At 34.1% G+C, this 21,242-nt stretch overlaps 1 protein-coding gene and 1 long non-coding RNA gene across 2 annotated transcripts; one reads left to right on the top strand and one right to left on the bottom strand.

The window, feature by feature from the left end:
* Nucleotides 1–736: 736 nt before the first annotated feature.
* Nucleotides 737–9,768, bottom strand: LOC136032827 (uncharacterized). The gene is made up of 3 exons (XR_010618789.1): nt 9,671–9,768; nt 8,221–8,582; nt 737–989 (listed from the first exon to the last, which is right to left on the bottom strand). It is a non-coding gene; the product is annotated as an uncharacterized LOC136032827 (long non-coding RNA).
* A 1,071-nt stretch (nt 9,769–10,839) lies between these two features.
* On the top strand, nt 10,840–20,483 carry LOC136032825 (uncharacterized). Its single transcript, XM_065713233.1, has 3 exons — nt 10,840–10,979; nt 16,349–16,740; nt 20,195–20,483. Exons 1-3 carry the CDS (start codon nt 10,974–10,976, stop codon nt 20,388–20,390), a joined length of 594 nt encoding a protein of 197 aa, XP_065569305.1. The 5' UTR covers nt 10,840–10,973; the 3' UTR covers nt 20,391–20,483.
* Nucleotides 20,484–21,242: the final 759 nt, after the last annotated feature.

Below are 21,242 nucleotides of genomic sequence, written 5' to 3'. Positions count from 1 at the left end.
AAGTCATTCCCAAAGAGGTAGTTATTACGTTTTTTGACTATGTTGAATACAATGGCTATCTCAGAATTTTGATCCGGTGACTTTGGAAAAAATGAGCGTGGGAGGGGGCCTAGGTGCCCTCCAATTTTTTTGGTCACTTAAAAAGGGCACTAGAACTTTTCATTTCCGATAGAATGAGCCCTCTCGCAACATTCTAGGACCAATGGGTCGATACAATCACCCCTGGGAAAAAAACAAAAAAAAACAACAAACAAACAAAAAAAAACAAATAAACACGCATCCGTGATCTGTCTTGTGGCAAAAAATGCAAAATTCCACATTTTTGTAGATAGATGCTTGAAACTTCTGCTGTAGGGTGCTCTGATACGCTGAATCTGACGGTGTGATTTTCGTTAAGATGCAATGACTTTTAAGGGGTGTATTCCCCTATTAAAAGTCATATTCAGCGTATTCTGAATATGACTTACGATTCTTTGATTCTTTATTCAACACCGTCAACACCGTTAATTTGCCTCTAAAATAAGGCAAATTTTCTCAGGCTCGTAACTTTTGATGGGTAAGTCTAAACTTAACGAAATTTAAATATTTAAAATCAGCATCAAAATGCGATTCTTTTGATGTAACCATTGTTATAAAAATTCCGCTTTTTAGAGTTTTGGTTACTATTGAGCCGGGTCGCTCCTTACTACAGTTCGTTACCACGAACTGTTTGAAAGACGATTTTATTATCTGCATACATGTATTAAAGATTTTATTATTACATAGTTCTACAAAATAAATAGATGAAAAGGATAATAAATGCAAATTAAGAACAAGAATTTATCCCAGCATTTAAAGGAGTACAAGTTGCTAAGATTGTTTTCGTTATTATTGTTGTCGTTGACTGTAACGTTGCAACCAAAGTAAGCGTTGTAGTCTTCAAAAGTGAAAGAAAGAAACGTCCTCTCATTGGTGGATCAACCCGCTCTTGAAATGATGTCTCCAGCTCCCTAAAATTGTTTGAATCAGATTTAGTATATTGTTGTGACCAAGGGTTCCAAAGATTTGTAGGAAAGTTGGCATTAAGCCACTACTAAAGTACTGCTAGGGTTTAATAGCACAGTAACACTAAATCATCTTAAGTATGTGACTAATTTCATTAGAAAAGTATAAAAATTGTGGTATTATCATTCGACAATTGAATGACAAAAGAAGCAAGTAATTGGTTTCTGAAAGAGGGTCGGATGAGATGTTGCAAACTAACAAAAATCCAAAGATATATGGATTACTTAGAAAGTATAAAATATCCTATTAGATATATACATAAAAAAACAAAAATAAAATAAGCATAAAGAAAAAATAAGAAAAGTAAAAAATATTGAAAAAATTAAAAAATTGAAAAATATATAAAATATTAAAAAATTATGAAAATTGAAAGTCTTGATATTTCGCGGGACAGTAGTAAGCCTACCCTTTAAACAAAGATCCGTTTATAGCTTAAAAAAGCACAAGAATGAGTAAACTAAAAAAAATTTCATAGCTTGCTATTGCAAGTTATGAAAAAATTGAACCAGAAAAACACTAGCTGTTTTTCTTGGATATTACCCATTGAATTGGTGCACATATGTCATGCCTTTAATAGACCCAAAAGTGAATAGCATTTTCCCTACTTTAAGCTCTTGCAAGCCATATATTGCCTTATATTGGTCAATTGAGAACTAGAGTATCGGTAAAATCTAGTAGAACTCATCAAGCCCTAATACTTCTATATCTTTTTTTTTTAATTGGAACTATTTATTCACAAATAACAACCAATAAAAAAGTAAAAAGGGAATGGAAATTTAGAAAAACAACACATAGAAAACAACCTGATTCTCGAGAGTCTCAAAGAGGGCTCGTCAGAGCCCTATTGACTGAATAAAATAAAATAAATTTCAACTGAAAGTAAGAAGCATAATTAAAACTAAAAACTAATAGAAATTATCCTGTTTATGTGGAGGATTCCATATCCTAAATACCTTGCTCTTCGAGCTAAATCTTTAGTACTCTTACATAAGCTTCTTATTCTAATTAAACTGCCCTTGTGTTTCAGAATTCTTTCTTAAAGAATTGGGGCAAAGAATCAAAGTTTAGTGTAAACAACAGGGTATTGAGGAGGGGAAATCCCACAATATAAGCAATAATTTCTCTTTGTTTTAAGTTTTACTGTTGCTCCTTACTTTCAATTGGAAAAAAAATTATTTAATTTCTGATCGTTTTTCAAATATGCTTGGAAATCTGGCTTCTCTTTCATGAAAAATTCCTTGCTCTCCCCCGCACATGAAGTTCCCCACGTAAAATAGACCCCCCCCGGCAAAGTTTCCGTTGGACAGTTCCATCCTCGCTGAAAATTTCCCCCTGAAATTTTCTCGCGGACGATTCCGCTTGAAAAATTGCCCTTAGCCATACTTTTATTTGAAAAAGACTTCAATTTTTGATCGTTTTCTGAATCATTTCTGGAATCCCCATCCGTGGAAACTATTCCTGGAAACCAGTTGATTTAAAGTTTGAATGTTGCTTATTATAAACTATTTTTTACCTTTAATTATTTCTGATTATTTTTTAAAATAATGCCACGAAATCCAGCTCTTCCTCCATAGAAAATCTTCTCCCCCCCATAGAACATTCATCCATGGAAAGCTCCTCCTGCGTAAAATTCACTCTTGACAATTCCATCCTCGCTAAAATTTCCTCCCAAAAAATTTTTATGGACGACTTCACATAATAAATTATCCCTTAGCATACAATTATTTGAAAAAGGCTTCAATTTCTGATCGTTTTTAAATCATTCCGGATTTCCCCCTTCCGTAGAAAACCTTTCGCGGAAATCCTAACTCCTCTTCTCAGTGGAAAGTGGCTTTACCAATAAGACATCTCAGCAATATCCAAAGAGCGACTGACGGTTTTCAATTGAAAATTTCAGGGCTACTACTACCTCTGCCCTGACAACTTAATAAAATGAAAAGTTTTTAAGGGTTTCAAGGTGGTCAAAGAGCATAGGTGGAATTTTGTGAGAATGGTATGAAGTTTTATTTTTCAGGTAACCTTTGGTGGTACAAAAATTAAATTAAATAATACTATTTTTTTCAAGACTTTCAAAAGGGTTTATGCTGTTAAAAATTATTGAAAATATTTCTCCAAAATACAAATAGCAAGCCGAGCTATATAGTCAAACAGTTCGTGGTAACGAACTGTAGTAAGGAGCGACCCGGCTCAATAGTAAACGGAACTCTAAAAAACGGAATTTTGATGCTAATGGGTACATCAAAAAGGACCCTATTCTAAGCTAATATATAAGTTTCATGAAGTTTAGTCTTACCTATCAAAAGTTACAAGTCTGAGTAAATTTGCCTTATCTTAGAAAATAGGAGGAAACACCCCCTAAAAGTAATAGAAACTTAACGAAAATCACACCATCGTATTCAGCGTTTTAGGTTTCAAGCTTCTACCTATAAAAATGAGGAACTTCGTATTTTTGCCAGAAGACCGATCACGGTTGCGTGTTTTTTTTGTTTTTTTTTTTCAAGGGTCATCTTACCGATCCAATTGTCCTAGAATGTCGCAAGAGGGCTCATTACAACAGAAAACATAAGTTCTTGTGCCCTTTTTAAGTGACCAAAAAAATTGGAGGGCACCTGAAATGAAAAGTTCTAGTGTCCTTTTTAAGTGACCAAAAACATTGGAGGGCACCTAGGCCCCCTCCCACGCTCATTTTTTCCCCGAAGTCAACGGATAGAAATTTTGAGATAGCCATTTTGTTCAACATAGTCGAAAAACATAATAACTATGTCTCTGGGGATGATTTACTCCCCCACAGTTCCCGGGGGAGGGGCTGCAAGTTACAAACTTTGACCAGTGTTTACATACAGTAATGCTTATTGGGAAGTGTGCAGACGTTTTCAGGGGCATTTTTTGTTGGAGGGGGAGTGGAGGGGAGGGGAATACCTGATAGGGTCTTTCCTTGACGGAATTTGTCATGGGTAAAGAGAAATTCCACGAAGGGGGCGCAGGATTTTCTAGCATTATTTAAAAAAATGAAAAAATAAATATGAAAAAGTTTTTTTCAACTGAAAGTAAGGAGCAGTATTAAAACTTAAAACGAACTGAAATTATTACGCATATGAGGGGCTCATCACCTCCTAAATACCTCGCTATTTACGCTAAAGTATTTTTAGTATATTTCAATATTTATTCTTCGGCATTTTGTGATTCAGGGGTTATTCTTAAAGAATTGGGACAAAATTTAAGCTTTATTATAATGAGCAAGGTATTGACAAGGGTGCAAACTCCCTCATACGTGTAATAAAAATATACGAATATAGAAGTACGTTACGTATGTTAATTCATGTGTTACGTATATTTTTCACTAATAAAAACGTTCGTAAGAAATTAAAAGTTCTAGTTACCTTTTTAAGCAACCAAAAAATTGAAGGACAACTAAGCCTCCACCTCCACCCCTTTTTTCTCAAAATCGTCCGATCAAAACTAAGAAAAAGCCATTTAGCCAAAAAAATAATATACAAATTTGTTTTAGTTATTCATGTGCGGAGAGCCAAAATCAAACATGCATTAATTCAAAAATGTTCAGAAGTTAAATATAAAAAAAATAAGTTTTTTCAACTGCAAGCAAGGAGCGACAATAAAGCTTAAAGCGAACAAAAATTATTCCGTATTATGAAAGGGGTTGTCCCCTCTTCAACGTCTCGCTCTTTACGCTAAAGTTATACACTTATTTAAAAAGAACTGTGACAGAGTCAAACTTTAGCGTAAAGAGCGAGACGTTGAGGAGGGGACAACCCCTTTCATAATACGGAATAATTTCTGTTCCTTTAAGTTTTAAAGTCGTTCATTACTTGCAGTTAAAAAAAAATCTTTTTTATTTATTTATTTTGTAGAAGAAATGATGTTATTTTCTATTTCCATGAAAAAGACTATGTCAATAAAAATCGAACAGAAATTAATTTTATAACTTTTTCATAAAATAAGTTTTTCAGTGAAAAGTAAATAGCCCAATTAAATCCAAAATGAGCAGAAATAAAGTCAAATAATCCCCTAAGCGTAAAATTCCTGCAACTAAGCCATTAACAAATAAATGAAACTCAAAACCAAAAAAAATACAATAAATAATTTATCAGAGAAAAAAAATGTTGGTTCTTTGTCTGAAAAGGCCCATTTTCAGACAAACGAATAATCTCAATACAAAGTATATTTAGCCGCATAACCTCTCTGGGCTTAAAGTTTGAAGTTTAATCTCCCTCCCTTCCTTTGGCACTCTTTGAAAGTTTCATATTGGCCTCTGAATCTGTTACCAATAAGTTACACTATATTTAGATTGCCTGGGTACAGGTAATGTATTTCTATTTAAAAGTCTAATTTAACATAAATAAATGGTCCCATAAGGGCTTATAGCGTACTAACTTTTAAGCAGATTGGAGACAATTTCTCATTTCTTCGCTTTATCCCTTTCAAAAACACCAAATACAAAGTCAAAATTCAACCACAATACTCCCTGATAATTGGAACTCGATCATTCTCGAGGCTGTGTAGACGCGCTATTTCGATGAACTAGGTACACATAGTGTCTTTTTATTACCTCGCAACTTCATCTTGAACTGATTTAAAGTTCCAAGGAGCATATGAAAACTTTTATATGAATCGAAGACAAAATATGTATTTCTCCCCTCATTCCATATCAAAATTGTAATTTCCCTTGGCCACCTACCTCAATAAACACTGAAACTTTCAACTCAAGTCACCAAGACATTGCAGATAAACTATTTTGATAACCTGGATGTATGTAGTGTTCTTTTATATTAACCTACCGTGTACAAAAAAAGTAGAAATATCGTTCAATCGGCCCTCAAGCAGTCTCTAAAAGCATCATAAACTATTTTGATAACCTGGATAGATGTAGTGTTCTTTTATATGAACCTACCGTGTACAAAAAGTAAAAATATTGTCCAATTGGCCCTCAAGCAGTCTCCCCCCCCTAAAAACATCAAATCATCTCCCAAACCTCTCTCAAATTGTTACTGATATGACAGTTTGATAACTTAAGTACATATTGGGTCATCACAACTTAACAGAGATTAAATTGAAGTTCAACCGTTGCTAAAAGTGCATAATGCTTGATTTGGGTGGGAAGTAAAATTATCGAAACCGCTCACACCCTCCCCCTCACCACAAAACATGAATGCCCTTGTCCTCATACTACCAACATTCTAAAAGTTTCAACTTGATCTCTTAAAGCTAATTCCAAAAATTTGCAGATTCGTCATTTGGTAATTTTTTTGGATACATAAAAATCTTTCTATTTACTTCTGCCCCTTCTCCAATTCAAAAAGTAAGACACACATCACTGATTCCCAATCTGATTACATGACTAAGACTAAAGAGCTTGCCTTTTCTTCTAAAACTTATGTGCGATTACTCGGTAGTTTAGACTGTTATCGCTCCAGGACCTAAAAGGTTGACTCTGGAAGGATTAAAATAAATTTATCCACTATTCTAAACAAACTGGCCATCTAAAAAATTCAAACCTGTACCATGGAGGAGCCGAGTCTGAAAAAGGGCACAGAGAAGGGCTGGCTGCTCTCCAATCACTTGTAGCCATTTAAAAGTAGCTAGAATTTTTAATTTCTGATAGAATAAGTCTCCTCCTAACTTTCTTATACCCCGGCTTTCTTACAAAGTGGGGCAAAAATGATGCATGGGAGGCACATGGCGCTTCATTGAGCCAACGCCAGTGCGTTGCTTCTGATTCATTTTGTGTAGAGATTAATTAATTATGTGGCAGAATGTAGGGTATTCAATTCCTTTTAGTTGATTGATCATTGCCAATTTTGTCCATTGCCAATTCAACCCTTTGCAGGCCAACAATTACTGCTTGGTGTTGATCCCGCTTTAAGATAATCAGGTATCTTTTATTGCTCAAAGTCATATTTTTTTGCGTTTTTTTCAGTTTTATTACTTTATTTGGAGAAGAGACATATTTTCCACACTTCCTAAGATCATGCAAAACTTGTATACTTAGTGTAACTTTGGATGGTAACTCAAAATTTTGTAAATACTGCTTTTGAAGTTCTATTTCTGATTTTGATCAAAGTTGAAAGATGGTTTTGATAATTAATTATGGTAATAAGTATTGTAATTAATGGGTGATAATTATTTAAGCAAAGATTCCTTTTTCAGAGGGATTCATCTTATTTTGTGATAGGTAGAGCCAAGGTCGTATCTAGAATTCTCGTGGGGGAGTTGTACAAATAAATACAGGGGGAGTTGCAAAAAATAGTGAGTATCAAGGTTTCAGTGTATAAGAATTTGCTTACGTGTATTTTGCTACTTTTGTTCACGTCGGAAAAAATTTCAGGGAAGAGTTTAAACCAGGTAGCCCAGCCCCCCTGGATAAGGCCATGGGTAGAGAAGTAATAAAAAAAGTTAGAGAGTTTTAGGGTAGAGAGGTAATTGTAGACATTTTAACTTTCAACAAGTTCTTACCTGTATTTATTTTTCACCCTAAGAAGGGGAGTTAGGTTTGACTCCAAGGCCTACGTAATAATTACATTATTATGGCTCTAATAAAACCATGATCACTGCTTAGAAAATAATTACTTGCAATTTAAGATAGGGAGAGAGATAATAAATAAAAAAATTCGGCTATTCTGATTTTGCATTTTTATAGCGTATAATGATAAAGGTATAAAAAGGATACAGCATGCCTAATTTTTAAGTTACATGGACAAAATTACCCGCGTCATCATTCACTTCTTTTTATCAACAGTACAACCCTCCACCCCTTCTCTTCCCGAGTGGGTACCATGGATGCGTGCTTATGCAATTAACTATCTTTGTTGGACACGCTTGTAGGGTATAGCTTTATCTCGTAAAATCGAACGTGTCTAAAAAAAAAGACATCGGTATCAACATCCATAAAATGCAAAAAGAAATCCGCTCTGAATTATTAAAATTTGTGATTGTTTGAACAGACGAAAATTGGTGATATATATATATATATATATATATATATATATATATATATATATGTATTTTATATCAGTAAAATAGAAAAACTGAAAAATCTAAACTTAAAAAAGGTTTCTTATCCGTCAGTAACTGACACAACTAGATCGATTGCCCGTCTAGCTCAAAAGTGTAAGAAAATATGCAAAATATTGTTTATAGTAAACAGCCAAAAATGCATACCTGGGCCTAGCAATGGGATCAATCTTAGCCTCAACTGGAGAGGCATGTATGGATTGTGGCCAATCATCCGACGGATCTTCTAGCGCCCATCTTTTCTTCCTACAGAAAGGGATTTTTACGTCAAGAACAGAGTTTGCAGTAATTGTTAACGTGGTTGCCTCTGTAAAGCCTGCCAGTGCTGGCACCAGACTAAAACAAAACGTTGAGCCGCCGATGTTTGTTGTTGTTGTGGTTATGACAATATTAGTGACTGTTCTGGTTGAGAAAAAGAGGCGACCGATGGTTTGAACATGGTTAAGTGAAGAGTCAATGTTACTCCCGATAACAGCTGTACTTAAGCCAAGAAAGAAGATCAAAATCATCTGAAAATATATGTTGTAAGTTGCAGCCAGAACAGTTGGCACAGCTGGCAATCTATCACGGGGGAGCGTTGGGTATAGTTCTTTAAAAAATTAGGACTCTTTTTGAGTTTGATCAATTTCAAACTGTTTGCGGTAGTAGTTGCAAGTAAAGAGGGACCCTTGTTAGCAGTAAGCAAAGCCCTAAAAACTGAATTTTAAAGCTGATAAATAATTTTATGTAAAATATTTTTTTTAATGTCATAAATGTAAAAATCATAAAGATAAATGTTTACTCGTAAAAAGTTATCACCATAATAATATTTTACAAATTTAGGTGAGATATCGTTCAGATTAATGTGGAGAAAAGGGAATAGAAAAATTTACCCCATATCTTCCCATTATTATGAAGAATGTTTTTGGACATTAATTCAATATGGGAATTACGGGTTAGTAACTCCCTGAGAATAACCCACCGAAGCTATAGAGCCTTTGTGGGGATCAGCAGCGCATCATTTGTATTTGTTTTATATTTTTTGGCCCGAGAATAAATATGGTCAATATCATTCTTAAGTGTACCACAACAAGAAAGCGGGATGGGCATTTCGTTACCCAACCCTCTTAAAAACGTAGGAAATGATAGGCCTAAAACTTCTTTTTATATTTGACACCCCTGGGCAGCCAAGAGCTTTAACCGTACCTGAAGGCATTGAGGGCAATTTGAATTAAATTATCCTCAATGCATTTTAAAAATGAGGGGTTTAGCGTAAAACCTATCCTATTGCAAACCCTCTTTCAAATTCAGTCACTGACTAAACTCCGTTTACCCTTCTTTTCAATTATATATATATATATATATATATATATATATATATATATATATATATATATATATATATATATATATATATATATATATATATATATATATATATATATATATATATATATATATATATATATATATATATATATATATATATATATATATATATATATATGTATATATGTATATATATATGTATATATATTTTTTTTAAAGTAGGATCTAACACAAATGCTTTCGACTAGTAAAGCAACGGGCTTAACCTAGGTAGTGCTGAATATCTTACCCTAGAATGTTGTTTCCACAGATGTCAACTGTTAACTGACAACCAGAAAGTTAAAAATGATACTTGTACTTACTTTTGAAAATAATATGGTCTTTATTTCTAGACAGAAAAATAACGTGAACACCCACTTTGTGGGATGTCCTAAATTTCACCTTTGGACAGGTTAATCTTCCAACAGCACGTTATAATAGGATATTTCTTTTTTGCTTCTTTGGAACATAGCTTTCAGTTTAAAGTCTATTAAAATGGATGGGTCTGATACTCCTTCATCACTCCTATGTTCACCAGTTATATTTCTTGTACAAGCGTTGCATCTTTCTTCTAGGAGCAACTGTTTTTTAAGTTTAATAATCCTCAAAAATAATATTTGGTTCTTTCCTGTTTTAGCTTCCATTCTATGGAATAGTAGTCCCCACAGAATAACATATTTTGCTGTGATTATCTTTAAAGGGTAAACGTTTATCGGAAACACATATAAACTGAAAACTGAACTGTTTTAAGTTTTTAATGTTTTATTTGTTTTTCTAATTGTATTTTGACCAGGAAATTTTGAAAAAAAAAATTTCCTGGTAAAAACAAGGGAGGACAAATTTATACAAAACAACGGACAGAAAATTATCTGACAAACCACTAATATTTGGGTGATCAACCTTACTCGCTTTCAAAAACTCCCCCTCCCCTGTCTAGGTGCTTGGTTTAGGCTTGATAGCGTTAACAACGAAAGAATGGGACAAAATATTTGAAGTACGTTTCAGTCACACTGTTACTCACTGATGCTTCAAGGAAGGGTATACAACCAGAGCCATTTTAAGGTGTTTCTTAGAGGTCTAGCTCCCACCTTAGTGAGCTTGAAAGTGTTGTAAATAACTAATAAGTTTCCATAGTTAGAAAATATAGATCGGATTGACTATATTGAGACCTAACTATGTGCTTGACCACACAGTTTCAATACTTATTTCTATAATAGTAGACTTAGCTCTTGGATTAGCACCCCCTTAGCAGTTGGAGAAAAAGTTAACACACTTTTTATATTCAGTGTGGTATCTCATTAACGTAGAAACAACTCAGTTCGTAAAAGAACCTATAAATTGCATGATTAGATGCTGGCACACGAAACGGGAAAGAAAGCGGAATATGGCGTTGACACTATAATGGATTCTCGTCTAGCTCCGTTCTCTTCCGAACATCCAAAGTAGGTTAAAATGGAGAAGCGAACTTGTGGCATTTGAGGACTGAGCATTTCTTGAAGTTTAGTTGGAAAACAAACAAGGGAGCGATAAGTTCCAAGGATAGAAAATCTACGATGAAGGTATGATAGAATAACAAATTTTGCTAATCATATCCATTCTGAACATTATTGGTGTCATCTGCTGGGAGGACGACTATACACCCAGTTTCTAATCATTCATTTTTCTAATAATACCGTGCTTCAGAAAATTCTATAAACTTTGCAAAATCGTGTAATGACTTCAAATAAGAACACTATTTAGACAAGAGAGATTGATGATTAAGGCCATCGTCAAGAACTGTACAACATCCCAATATTTGTCTATAAAAAAATTCTAGGTTTGTAAAATATTACTAGGCTTTTAGTTTTACATAAGTTATGACCTCAGTTATGCTTGCCAAGTGTTCGACGCTGGTGGCCAGTTTGTATATTTTTCTCTCTCTCTCTCTCTCTCTCTCTCTCTCTCTCTCTCTCTCTCTCTCTCTCTCTCTTTCTCTGTATATATATATATATATATCTATATATATATATATATATATATATATATATATATATATATATATATATATATTTATATATATATATATATATATATATATATATATATATATATATATATATATATATATATATATATATATATATATATATATATATATATCTTTACTGCATTAAAAACGAAAATATCTTATGATTAGTTATTATTTCCAGCTATTTGATTTGTCCGGAACGATATACATACACACTTGCTTTATTGGGAACTTTGTTCCCAGTTTTTATAGTTCACTACACATATTTATTTCTTTAACCTATAAGAAAATCACACGTTTAATAAATATTTCAATGTATTTGATATTTCGATTGTGGTTCCATGATATTAAATATTAAATAATATGCAAAAATAATTAGTTATATCGAATTAATTCTTTCTTTCCTATTCTAATATGGTTCAACCAAATTAACGCTAAAGTAGATATAAAATAATTATTCATTTTTAAATAATTTTAATATATATACTTAATATACTTTTGGAGATTAGTGTCTAAAAAATATTTTTTCCGCCGCTGAAATCCAATAATCTTGGTGCTACCAAGGGGTGGTAACCCTGCTGATGGAGCTAACTTTACAAACATTTCCTTTTATTAACTAAAAAAAAACATATGCTTAAAACTAAGTTTATAATGCTTTTTAAGGTTTTAATGCTTAAAACCTTACTTACAGTTCGTTACCTCGAACTGTTTGCTAAAATTGACAAAGAAAAGTAAAGATAAAGATAAAGTAAAGAAAAGATAAAGAACTGATGAAAGCAGACTGATTGTTTGACATATACCGATCTTTGATTTTTCAAAGTCATAGCTGTAAAAGAGAAAATGTTTACAATATATATTTGTCTTGTCAAATTTATTTGAGGCATTTGTTTGAGCTAGTTTTACAGAAATATATTGTTTAAGTTTCAATTTGTTAAGTCTCATATATTGTTCAGTTTGTTTTAAGTTTCGACTTTAAACTTTACTTCCATCAGAAGAACTTTGGTTTTTGTTACTTCCCCCTGAAACTTAGGCGTGTGGGTCAGTAACAGAAGGTACGGCATAAATCAAGGGCCACATTTAAATTAAATGGCATTGATATTGCCTTTCTTTGTGAGGAATAAATCCCAGTTCCAAGTCTGTTCTTTCCTCCAAATATTTTATTCAACAATTGTGATTTAAAACTATTGAAATGATGATTGTGTTGCTGATAGCGAATGCAAAAAATTGTAAAGGGGAGGATGTTAAGGAAAACTCTTTCGTTCAAAGATTCTATATTCTTCTATTGTTTAATTTCAAAATGACTGTTTCTAAATCCCATTTCTTTGCGTTTTCAATATCATTTTCAGGGTTTCCTAAATGAAGTGGATTATCACCTCTCCCTATCCCCTCTACTTATTGTGCTGAACTTATACCTTTCGTACAAAAACGCTTCGAATAAAAAGACTCCTTAGGGCGTGTTTGCTTTAAACAATACTACAAGATTTTTCAGAATAAATCACAACTCTCTATCGAAATCCTTAGGTACTTCTAATGTTTCCCGTTGCGAACTACTGTCTCCAAAATTAAGAGTGCAAGTATCATCCTCTCAGAATTCCTACTACACACGTAGTTTATAATAACTGTTCTAAGCAGAGAACAGTAAAAAAAGAGCAGGGAATATATTTTTTTTTGGGGGGGGGGGGGTGGCTTTTGCTACCAGGATTTTTGTCGTCACTGAACTTAAGCGGTAGTTTTCTCATTCCCCTATTTCTATGTTATTTTTAATGTCTTCTCATTTTACAGGGGGGGGGGGGTACTTTTCTACTGACAAATATGGAGAATATCCCTTTAAATAAGTTTGTTTCGAGAATTTGCTTTTAAATCCATGAAAATGATGACCCTATAAATTATTTTGTTAAATTCCCCCCCCCCTGCCCCCAACCTACCAATAAACATACTAGTGGTGCTTTTTTGTTTCAAGGATGAAAATCATTCTCGAAGTATTGTTTTATGAATATACAGTTGAATGTAGAAAACGAGGGCTGAAGGGGGGAGTAGTAGCCCCCTTTCATATTTAAGAGAACCTTGGATCAAACAGCTCCTAGTAACAAACTGTAAGTAAACAGCAACTCTGTCAATAGTGATTAAACCTTAGAAAAATTTTAATCACAAAATGTGCAGCAGCAAAATCTATCATTCATGTATATTCTGAAAATTGCAAAATGTATTCATTTTAAAGCTACTCGTCAATAGATATTGGCACACGAAATTTTTTGGAAATATTAAAACAGGAATTAAATTCCCACAAAAAGGGGCACCTTCTTGATTGAAATCACGCAATATAGTTCAACATTGTACGAGACACCTAAAGACATTGTTCGCAAAATGTAAACTCCCTCTTTCTCTTATGGAGAAGAAACTGCACTAAGTGAGCGAGGCGTTGCAGTGCAAAAATTAAACTTCGAGTAAAAGATCCGGCTCTTAGGGGTGGTAGCCCTCCTCGCATTTAGGGTAACCCTTTGTAATGTATTAAAACGAATAGAAATTGATTGAAAAAAGAAACGAACAGGAAAGAAAAATGAGAAACCCTGTTTTTTTCCGATGAAAGTAAAGAGTAACATTCAAAGTTGAAACAAAAATGGAATTATTCGGTAGACGAGGGAGCTGCTCCCACCTCAACCCTACACTCTCCGATGAGTTTTAATAAGAAGTTTTCTTAAGAAACTATGAAATCTAGCGTAAAGAGTGGGGGACTGTGGAAGGGTGAGCTGACTTATATACGGATAAATTTTTCTCCGTTTTAGGTTTTACTGTCGCTCTTTACTTTCATTTAAGGTTTTTTTTTTGTATTGATTTAACAAATCAACTATTTACAAATTGTACCTATTTACTCATTTGAGCATAAATAAGCAAAAACACAAAATGATAAAACACACTTTTCAAACAGTTCGTGGTAACGAACTGCAGTAAGGAGTGACCCGGCTCAATAGTAAACGAAACTCTAAAAAACGGAATTTTGTTGCTAAAATATACATCAAAAGAATCATATTTTCATGCTGATTTTAAATATGTAAGTTCCATCAAATTTAGTCTTTGTCATCAAAAGTTACGAGCCTGAGAAAATTTGCCTTATTTTAGAAAATAGGGGAAAACACCCCCTAAAAGTCGCAGAATCTTAACGATTCTGGTGTGAAATCACACCATCGCATTCAGCGTATCAGAGAACCCCAGAGCAAAATTTTCAAGCTCCTATCTACAAAAATGTGGAATTTCGTATTTTTTGCCAGAAGACAAATCACGGGTGCGTGTTTATTTGTTTGTTTTTTGTTGTTTTTTTTTCCCAGGGGTCGTCGTATCGACCAAGTGGTCCTAGAATGTCGCAAGAGGGCTCATTCTAACGGAAATGAAAAGTTCTAGTGCCCTTTTTAAGTGACCGAAAAAATTGGAGGGCACGTAGGCCCCCTCCCACGCTCATTTTTTCTCCAAAGTCAACAGATCAAAATTTTGAGATAGCCATTTTTCCGCATAGTCAAAAACCATAATAACTATGTCTTTGGGAATGACTTACTCCCCCACAGTCCCTGGGGGAGGGGCTGCAAGTTACAAACTTCGACCAGTGTTTACATAATATAATGGTTATTGGGAAGTGTACAGTCGTTTTCAGGGGATTTTTTTTGGTTTTTGGGGTGACGGTGAGGGGAGGGGGCTATTTGGGAGGATCTTTCCTTGGAGAAATATGTCATGGGGGAACAGAAATTCAATGAAGAGGGCGCAGGATTTTCTTAAATTACTTTTAAAAAAAGCATGAAAAAATAAACATGGAAAAGTTTTTTCAATTGAAAGTAAAGAGTAGCATTGAAACTTAAAACGAACAGAGATTATTACGCATATGAGGGGTTCTAAAAATACTTTAGCATAAAGAGAGAGGTATTTAGGAGGAGATAAATACCTCGCTCTTTATGTTATAGTATTTTTAGTAATTTCAACTATTTATTCTACGGCCTTTCTGATTCAGGGGTCATTCTTAAAGAATTGGGACAAAACTTACGATTTAGTGTAAAGAACGAGGCATTAACGATGGTATAAACCCCCTCATATAGGCTACATAATAAAAATTAAAGAATATAAAAGTTTGTTACGTAAGTTAATTCTTAAATTACGTATATTTTTTACTAAAAAAAATTCGTTAAAAATTAAAACTTATAGTTGCCTTTTTATGTAACCAAAAATTGAATGGCAACTAGGCCTCCTTCCCCATGCCTTATTTCTCAAAATCGTCTGATCAAAACTAAGAGGAAGCCATTTAGCCAAAAAAGGAATTAATATGCAAATTTCGTTTTAATAATTTATGTGTGGAGAGACAAAATCAAACATGCATTAATTCAAAAACGTTCAGGAATTACATAAAAAACTAGTTTTTTTAACTGAAAGTAAGGAGCGACATTAAAACTTAAAACGAACAGAAATTACTCCGTATATGAAATGGGTTGTCCCCTCCGCAATCCCTCGCTTTTTACGGTAAAGTTTGACTCTTTGCCACAATTCTGCTTTTGAAAACAATTAAAAGCTTTAGCGTAAAGAGCGAGGGATTGCGGAGGGGACAACCCATTTCACATACGGAGTAATTTCTGTTCGTTTTAAGTTTTAATGTCGCTCTTTACTTTCAGTTAAAAAGACTAGTTTTTTTATGTAATCCCATAAATAAAACGAGAACGTAGAAATAAATAGGAAAAAGTAAAACATTTTGTTAAGACAGTGATTAAAATAAACTATAAAAAGGATTTTATTTTGATTTCCCATTCGAGAACCTTTATCAGCACTAAAAAAAACGAGAAAAATATGACTAATCTGAGCTTCTTTTCTTTAGCTAAAACATTTATGTTTTGTTTGCTTGTTCAGTCTGACCTCCTTATTATGGTTAATTTGCATTCAACATTTTAGGTGCTCCAAACAGGATTATGTTCAGTGGCTTTCCTTTTTATTACGCTTCCTTTCACTCTCTCCAATGACTTAAGCCCCTCTTTTGACAACAATGAGATATCTGGAAGATCTTTCCGTACAACACGTGTTATTACGAATATAGTACTGTTAACATCTACAACAGCAATGGCTGGTTCAACTTACTGCTACAAAATTGTTAACTCTGCTTTTATCTTCACAACAACAGCAACTACATTTGCAGCGCAAACATTAATTACAAACACAGTAGTTGCGGCACCAAATTGCAGGAAAAGAAGATGGGCTATGGAAAACCCAGTGGAAGGTATTTTAGAAGGGATTAACAGCTCTCCAGTTGGTTCAGGTTATTTTGAGGATGTCAGCATTGTGGAAAGGTTAGAGCCTGTCTCTCTCTCTCTCTCTCTCTCTCTCTCTCTCTCTCTCTCTCTCTCTCTCTCTCTCTCTCTCTCTCTCTCTCTCTCTCTCTCTCTCTCTCTCTCTCTCTCTCTCTCTCTCTCTCTCTCTCTCTCTCTCTCTCTCTCTCTCTCTCTCTCTCTCTCTCTCTCTCTCTCTCTCTCTCTCTTTGCAGATTGGAGCTTGAAACGTCTACGATAGGGCTCAAATCTGATGGTGTGATTTTCATTGAGATTCTTTGACTGTTAGGGGTTGTTTCCACCCTTTTTGGAAAATTAGGCAAATCTTCTCAGACTCGTAGCCTTTTGGGGAAAACGCTAAGCTTAATGAATTTTATATGTTTCGAATCAGCATAATAAGCTGATTCTTTTGATATATTTATTTATGTCCAAATTTTGTTTTTAGAGTTTCTGTTACTATTAAGCCGTGTCGGGCAGAGTTTTGGTATGCTTATAAACTGGACTATGATGAAAAATAGGGGTGTATAAAAAGTTTAATCGCATGTTCTTTAAATAAAAGTTGGAACATTATGATAATTTTCCTCTCCGGCCTGAATTATTTGAGTTAGTGGTTAGCCACTTCCAAAGAAAGCGTGCTAATAAATTGAAAGTGCGGTAGCACCATTGGATACCCTAAATTTTTCTCTTTCCAAATATCATAAGTTCTTTTCTGACAATACAGACCCTCCTAATGAACTTGTATTATTCCCTAAGAATATAAGCAAAAACTAAAAGAAAACACAAAAACCATGAAATTCTTGCTTTATAATTGAATATAAAAAATTATTTTTACTGAAAGCAAGGAGCCACATCGAAACGTAATACAAACAGAAATTACTTCGTGTTTAAGGGGGTATTTCCCTCCTCAATACCTCCCTCTTCACGATAAAATCTCAAGGTCCTTAAGTACTTTTAACAAAAGGTTTTAATTCTAATTAAACGGTCCCTGTGTTTCAGGGATCAGACTTAAACAATTAAGACAAGAGGGGGAACTTTAGCGTAAAGAGCTAGGTATGGAGGAAGGGGCAGCACCTTCATATATGGAATAATTTCTTTTTGTTTTAAGTATTAATGCTGCTCCTCACCTTCAGTAGGGAAAAACTAGTTTTTTCATTTAATTTCTGGTCGTTTTTTAAATACCCCCAGAAAATCCATTCCCCCTCCAGAGACAATTTTCTCTCCCCTCCCAACAACTCCTCCATATAAATTTCTTCCCCCTGAAATACTTACCCCTTGTGAATTTACCTCTGGGCAATTCCATCCTTGCTGCGAATTCCCCCCCCCCCAAAAAAAAAAAAATTCTTGCTTATGATTCCCCTTGAAAAACACTCCTTACCATACTTTCAATTGAAGAAAGACTTCTTTTTATTGAATTTTGGATGGTTTTTCAGGTCATGGTGGAATTCTACCATTAGGGATGTTTCACGAAAATCCTCTCCCCCTCCCCCTGCGGAAAGTTTTTCCCGCGGAGAATTTCTCCATGGAGTGTTTTTCTTGGTGACAATACCCCAATGGAGATTTTTACCATTGGAAATCTCCCCACGGAAAAATACCCTAAAGAATTCCAACTCCTTTGAAAATCTCTCCCAGGCAATTCCCCTCAGAGCATATCATCTCCAATTGTTGATAGGGTCACCAACGAGAAATTAGGACAAATAAAACGAATTTCGTATATGGATTCTAGTAAATTGTCAAATTTCTTCTGGAACATTCACCCCGAACCTTCCATCCCTGTGAGAAATTCTCCCCACAATAATATCATCCCCAGGAAAGCCCCCCTCCCCGTCTGGAAAATGTCAGTATACTTTTCGATAACAAATACTATATGTAAACGATGAGCCAATTTCGCAATTTGTGGCACTTCCTCTGAAAGCTCGGGGGAAGGGTCATGTCATCCCATAAGGCATACTTATTGTACCTTTTAACTATACTGAACAAAATGGCTATATAAAAATTTGGTCAGACGGCTTTGGGGAAAAAAGGGCATGGTAGAAGAGTTAGTGGCCCTCCAATTTTCCGGTCACTTAAAAATAGCGCTAGAACTTTTAATTTTCGTTCAAATGAGTTCTCTTTGAATATTCTAGGTCTGGTGGTTCGATACAATCATCCCTGGGAAGAACAAAGAAAAAAACACGCATCTGTAATCTTTCTTCTGGCAAAAACTACAAAGTTCCACATTTTTAAAGATGAGACCTTGAACTTGATTGAGAGCTAAAACTTTTCAGTAGTGTTTTCTGATACCCTGAATCTAATGGTACAATTTTCAATAAGTTTTCTTGACTCTCGGGGAATTTTCTCCCCTTTTTGGAAAATCTAGCAAATTTTCTCAGACTCTCAGCTTTTGATGGGTAACATTAAACTTAATGAGTTTTATATATTTGAAATTAGCATAAAAAAGAATTCTTTTGATGCATCTAGAAAATCCAAGTTCCGTTTTATTTAGACTTTCGCTTAATATTGGGACCAGTCGCTCCTTACTTATAGTATGTTACCATGAACTCTTTGGTACACAGCATGTTTCTATAAATTAGATTACCGTGATTTTTCTATTGTTATTCACTTTCTAGAATCATTTAACATAAGGAGTGACTTGACCCAATAATAACTGATATTCTATAAAACGGAATTTTGGTAACAATAGATACATCAAAAGAAACGGTTTTTTATGCTAATTCTAAGTATGTAAAATTCATTGAGTTTGGTGTTACTCACCAGAAGCTACTTGCCTGGGAAAAAACGTCTGGTTTTCAAAAAAGAGGAGAAACACCTGCAAAGTGAAGGAATATTAACGAAATCACATCATCATATTTAACATATCAAAGAATCATACTATAGAGGAAAGCTCTTATCTGCAAAAATGTAGAATTTGTACTTTTTTTTTTTTAACGAACAACGAATCGACATTAAAACTAAAACTATCGGAAATCGGTTCTTATATGATGGAAGTTTGATCCATCCTCAACCCTTGTTCTCTACACTAAAGTTTAACTTTTTGTCGACACACTTTAAGAAAGACGGCTCAGACACAAGAGCCATTGAGTTTGAATGAGATTCAGTTTTAAGAAAAACTTGAAGATTTTTCCGTTAAAGAGCAAGGGCTGAAGAAGGGACAGCCCCTTCATATTTGGATCAACTGGCACAACCCTCGAGAGGTCGCACCAAACTGAGCGGTTTTATTTATATTGTGGTAAGGATGGGCGGAGAAACCGACGTAATCCTCGGGTGCTGAAAACATTTGCAACGTTTCCGGCTAAAGTGAATTATATCTGAAAAGATAACTGTTGGAAACGACACGCACATCTAACGGACTAAAATAAACATTGTTATATTATTAGTTTAAGTAATTGCGTTTGAAAAAAATCACTATTTCAAAGCTTTCAAGAATTGTTGTTTACTGAATTCCAAATAAATAACTAAAATAAATCTTTAATTGTAGAAACTTTGAGCCTTATCTTGACGATGAAGAAAAGACTGATCATTTCATCATTGAGCGACCGTCCGAAAGATTATTCAACCTGGTTCAAACTACAACTATCACATTAACTGCAGTTACAACATCACTGTCAACTATTTTCACCAAGACTTTGATAGCAACTTGCACCCCAGCTAATATAGGTATCAACCAGTGTTGACTGCAATTTTTGTATTCTTGCATTATTACTGCATAGAATTTCTAACATTATATTATTATGTGTTTATTTATTAAATACCTTTTTTTAGCTTCATCTTTTGAGGTTCGAATCTTCAAAAAGCAATTGTTTTAAATCAATCACATACGTGTGAACAAGTACATTATTTATCATGTGCAAGTGATAGTATGCATTTGGGCTGTTAGAAACAGAGGTGGGCGTGATCTCGGCTGGAAGCTTTGAAAATCCGATGTTGTTACATATGATAGTATGATTTGTGGGTTTGACCTTAGCTTGGTAATACGGGACCCAGACATCGAACCATGCTGCAGAAATGCACAGCACGGCCGACGCAGGCACCTTGGTAGTCAAGAAGCGTCGTTAATCCGATACAATACAATAGCATGATTTGTTCTCCTAAGAAAGAACCGTGTAAGTTTTACTTATTTCTTATAAAAGCTTTGCCTGAGAAAAAAAACAGTAAAGTAAAAATATTGTGCCCATTTATTTTATTGCCAAATGCATTTGAAAGAAAACAATAGTTTTCGTTCCTTCAACTTGGAAAATTTAAAAGTTTTGAAGACAAAAATGGAAACATATGGGATAATTTCATGAGGGACTTACCATATATAATTGTAAATTTTTGAGCCTTCCTACTGACATTATATAACTGATTGCGTTCAAACCTGTAAGCTTAATCACGTATTGAATTGATTTGATAAAAAAAAAACTAATTTCAAAGTTTTTAGGTATTTTTATAGTTTGAATTAAAACATTAAATTATTGCTCAGGCACCGTAAATATTTCTGCAGTTTACATTAATAGCTTTAGTGATTCTGAGCTGAACTTATAAAA

Source organism: Artemia franciscana, chromosome 11, assembly GCF_032884065.1.
Source record: "Artemia franciscana chromosome 11, ASM3288406v1, whole genome shotgun sequence".
NCBI lineage: Eukaryota > Metazoa > Arthropoda > Branchiopoda > Anostraca > Artemiidae > Artemia > Artemia franciscana.
The sequence above is the reverse complement of the archived record's forward strand: the minus strand, read 5'-3'. Positions and strand labels throughout refer to the sequence as shown.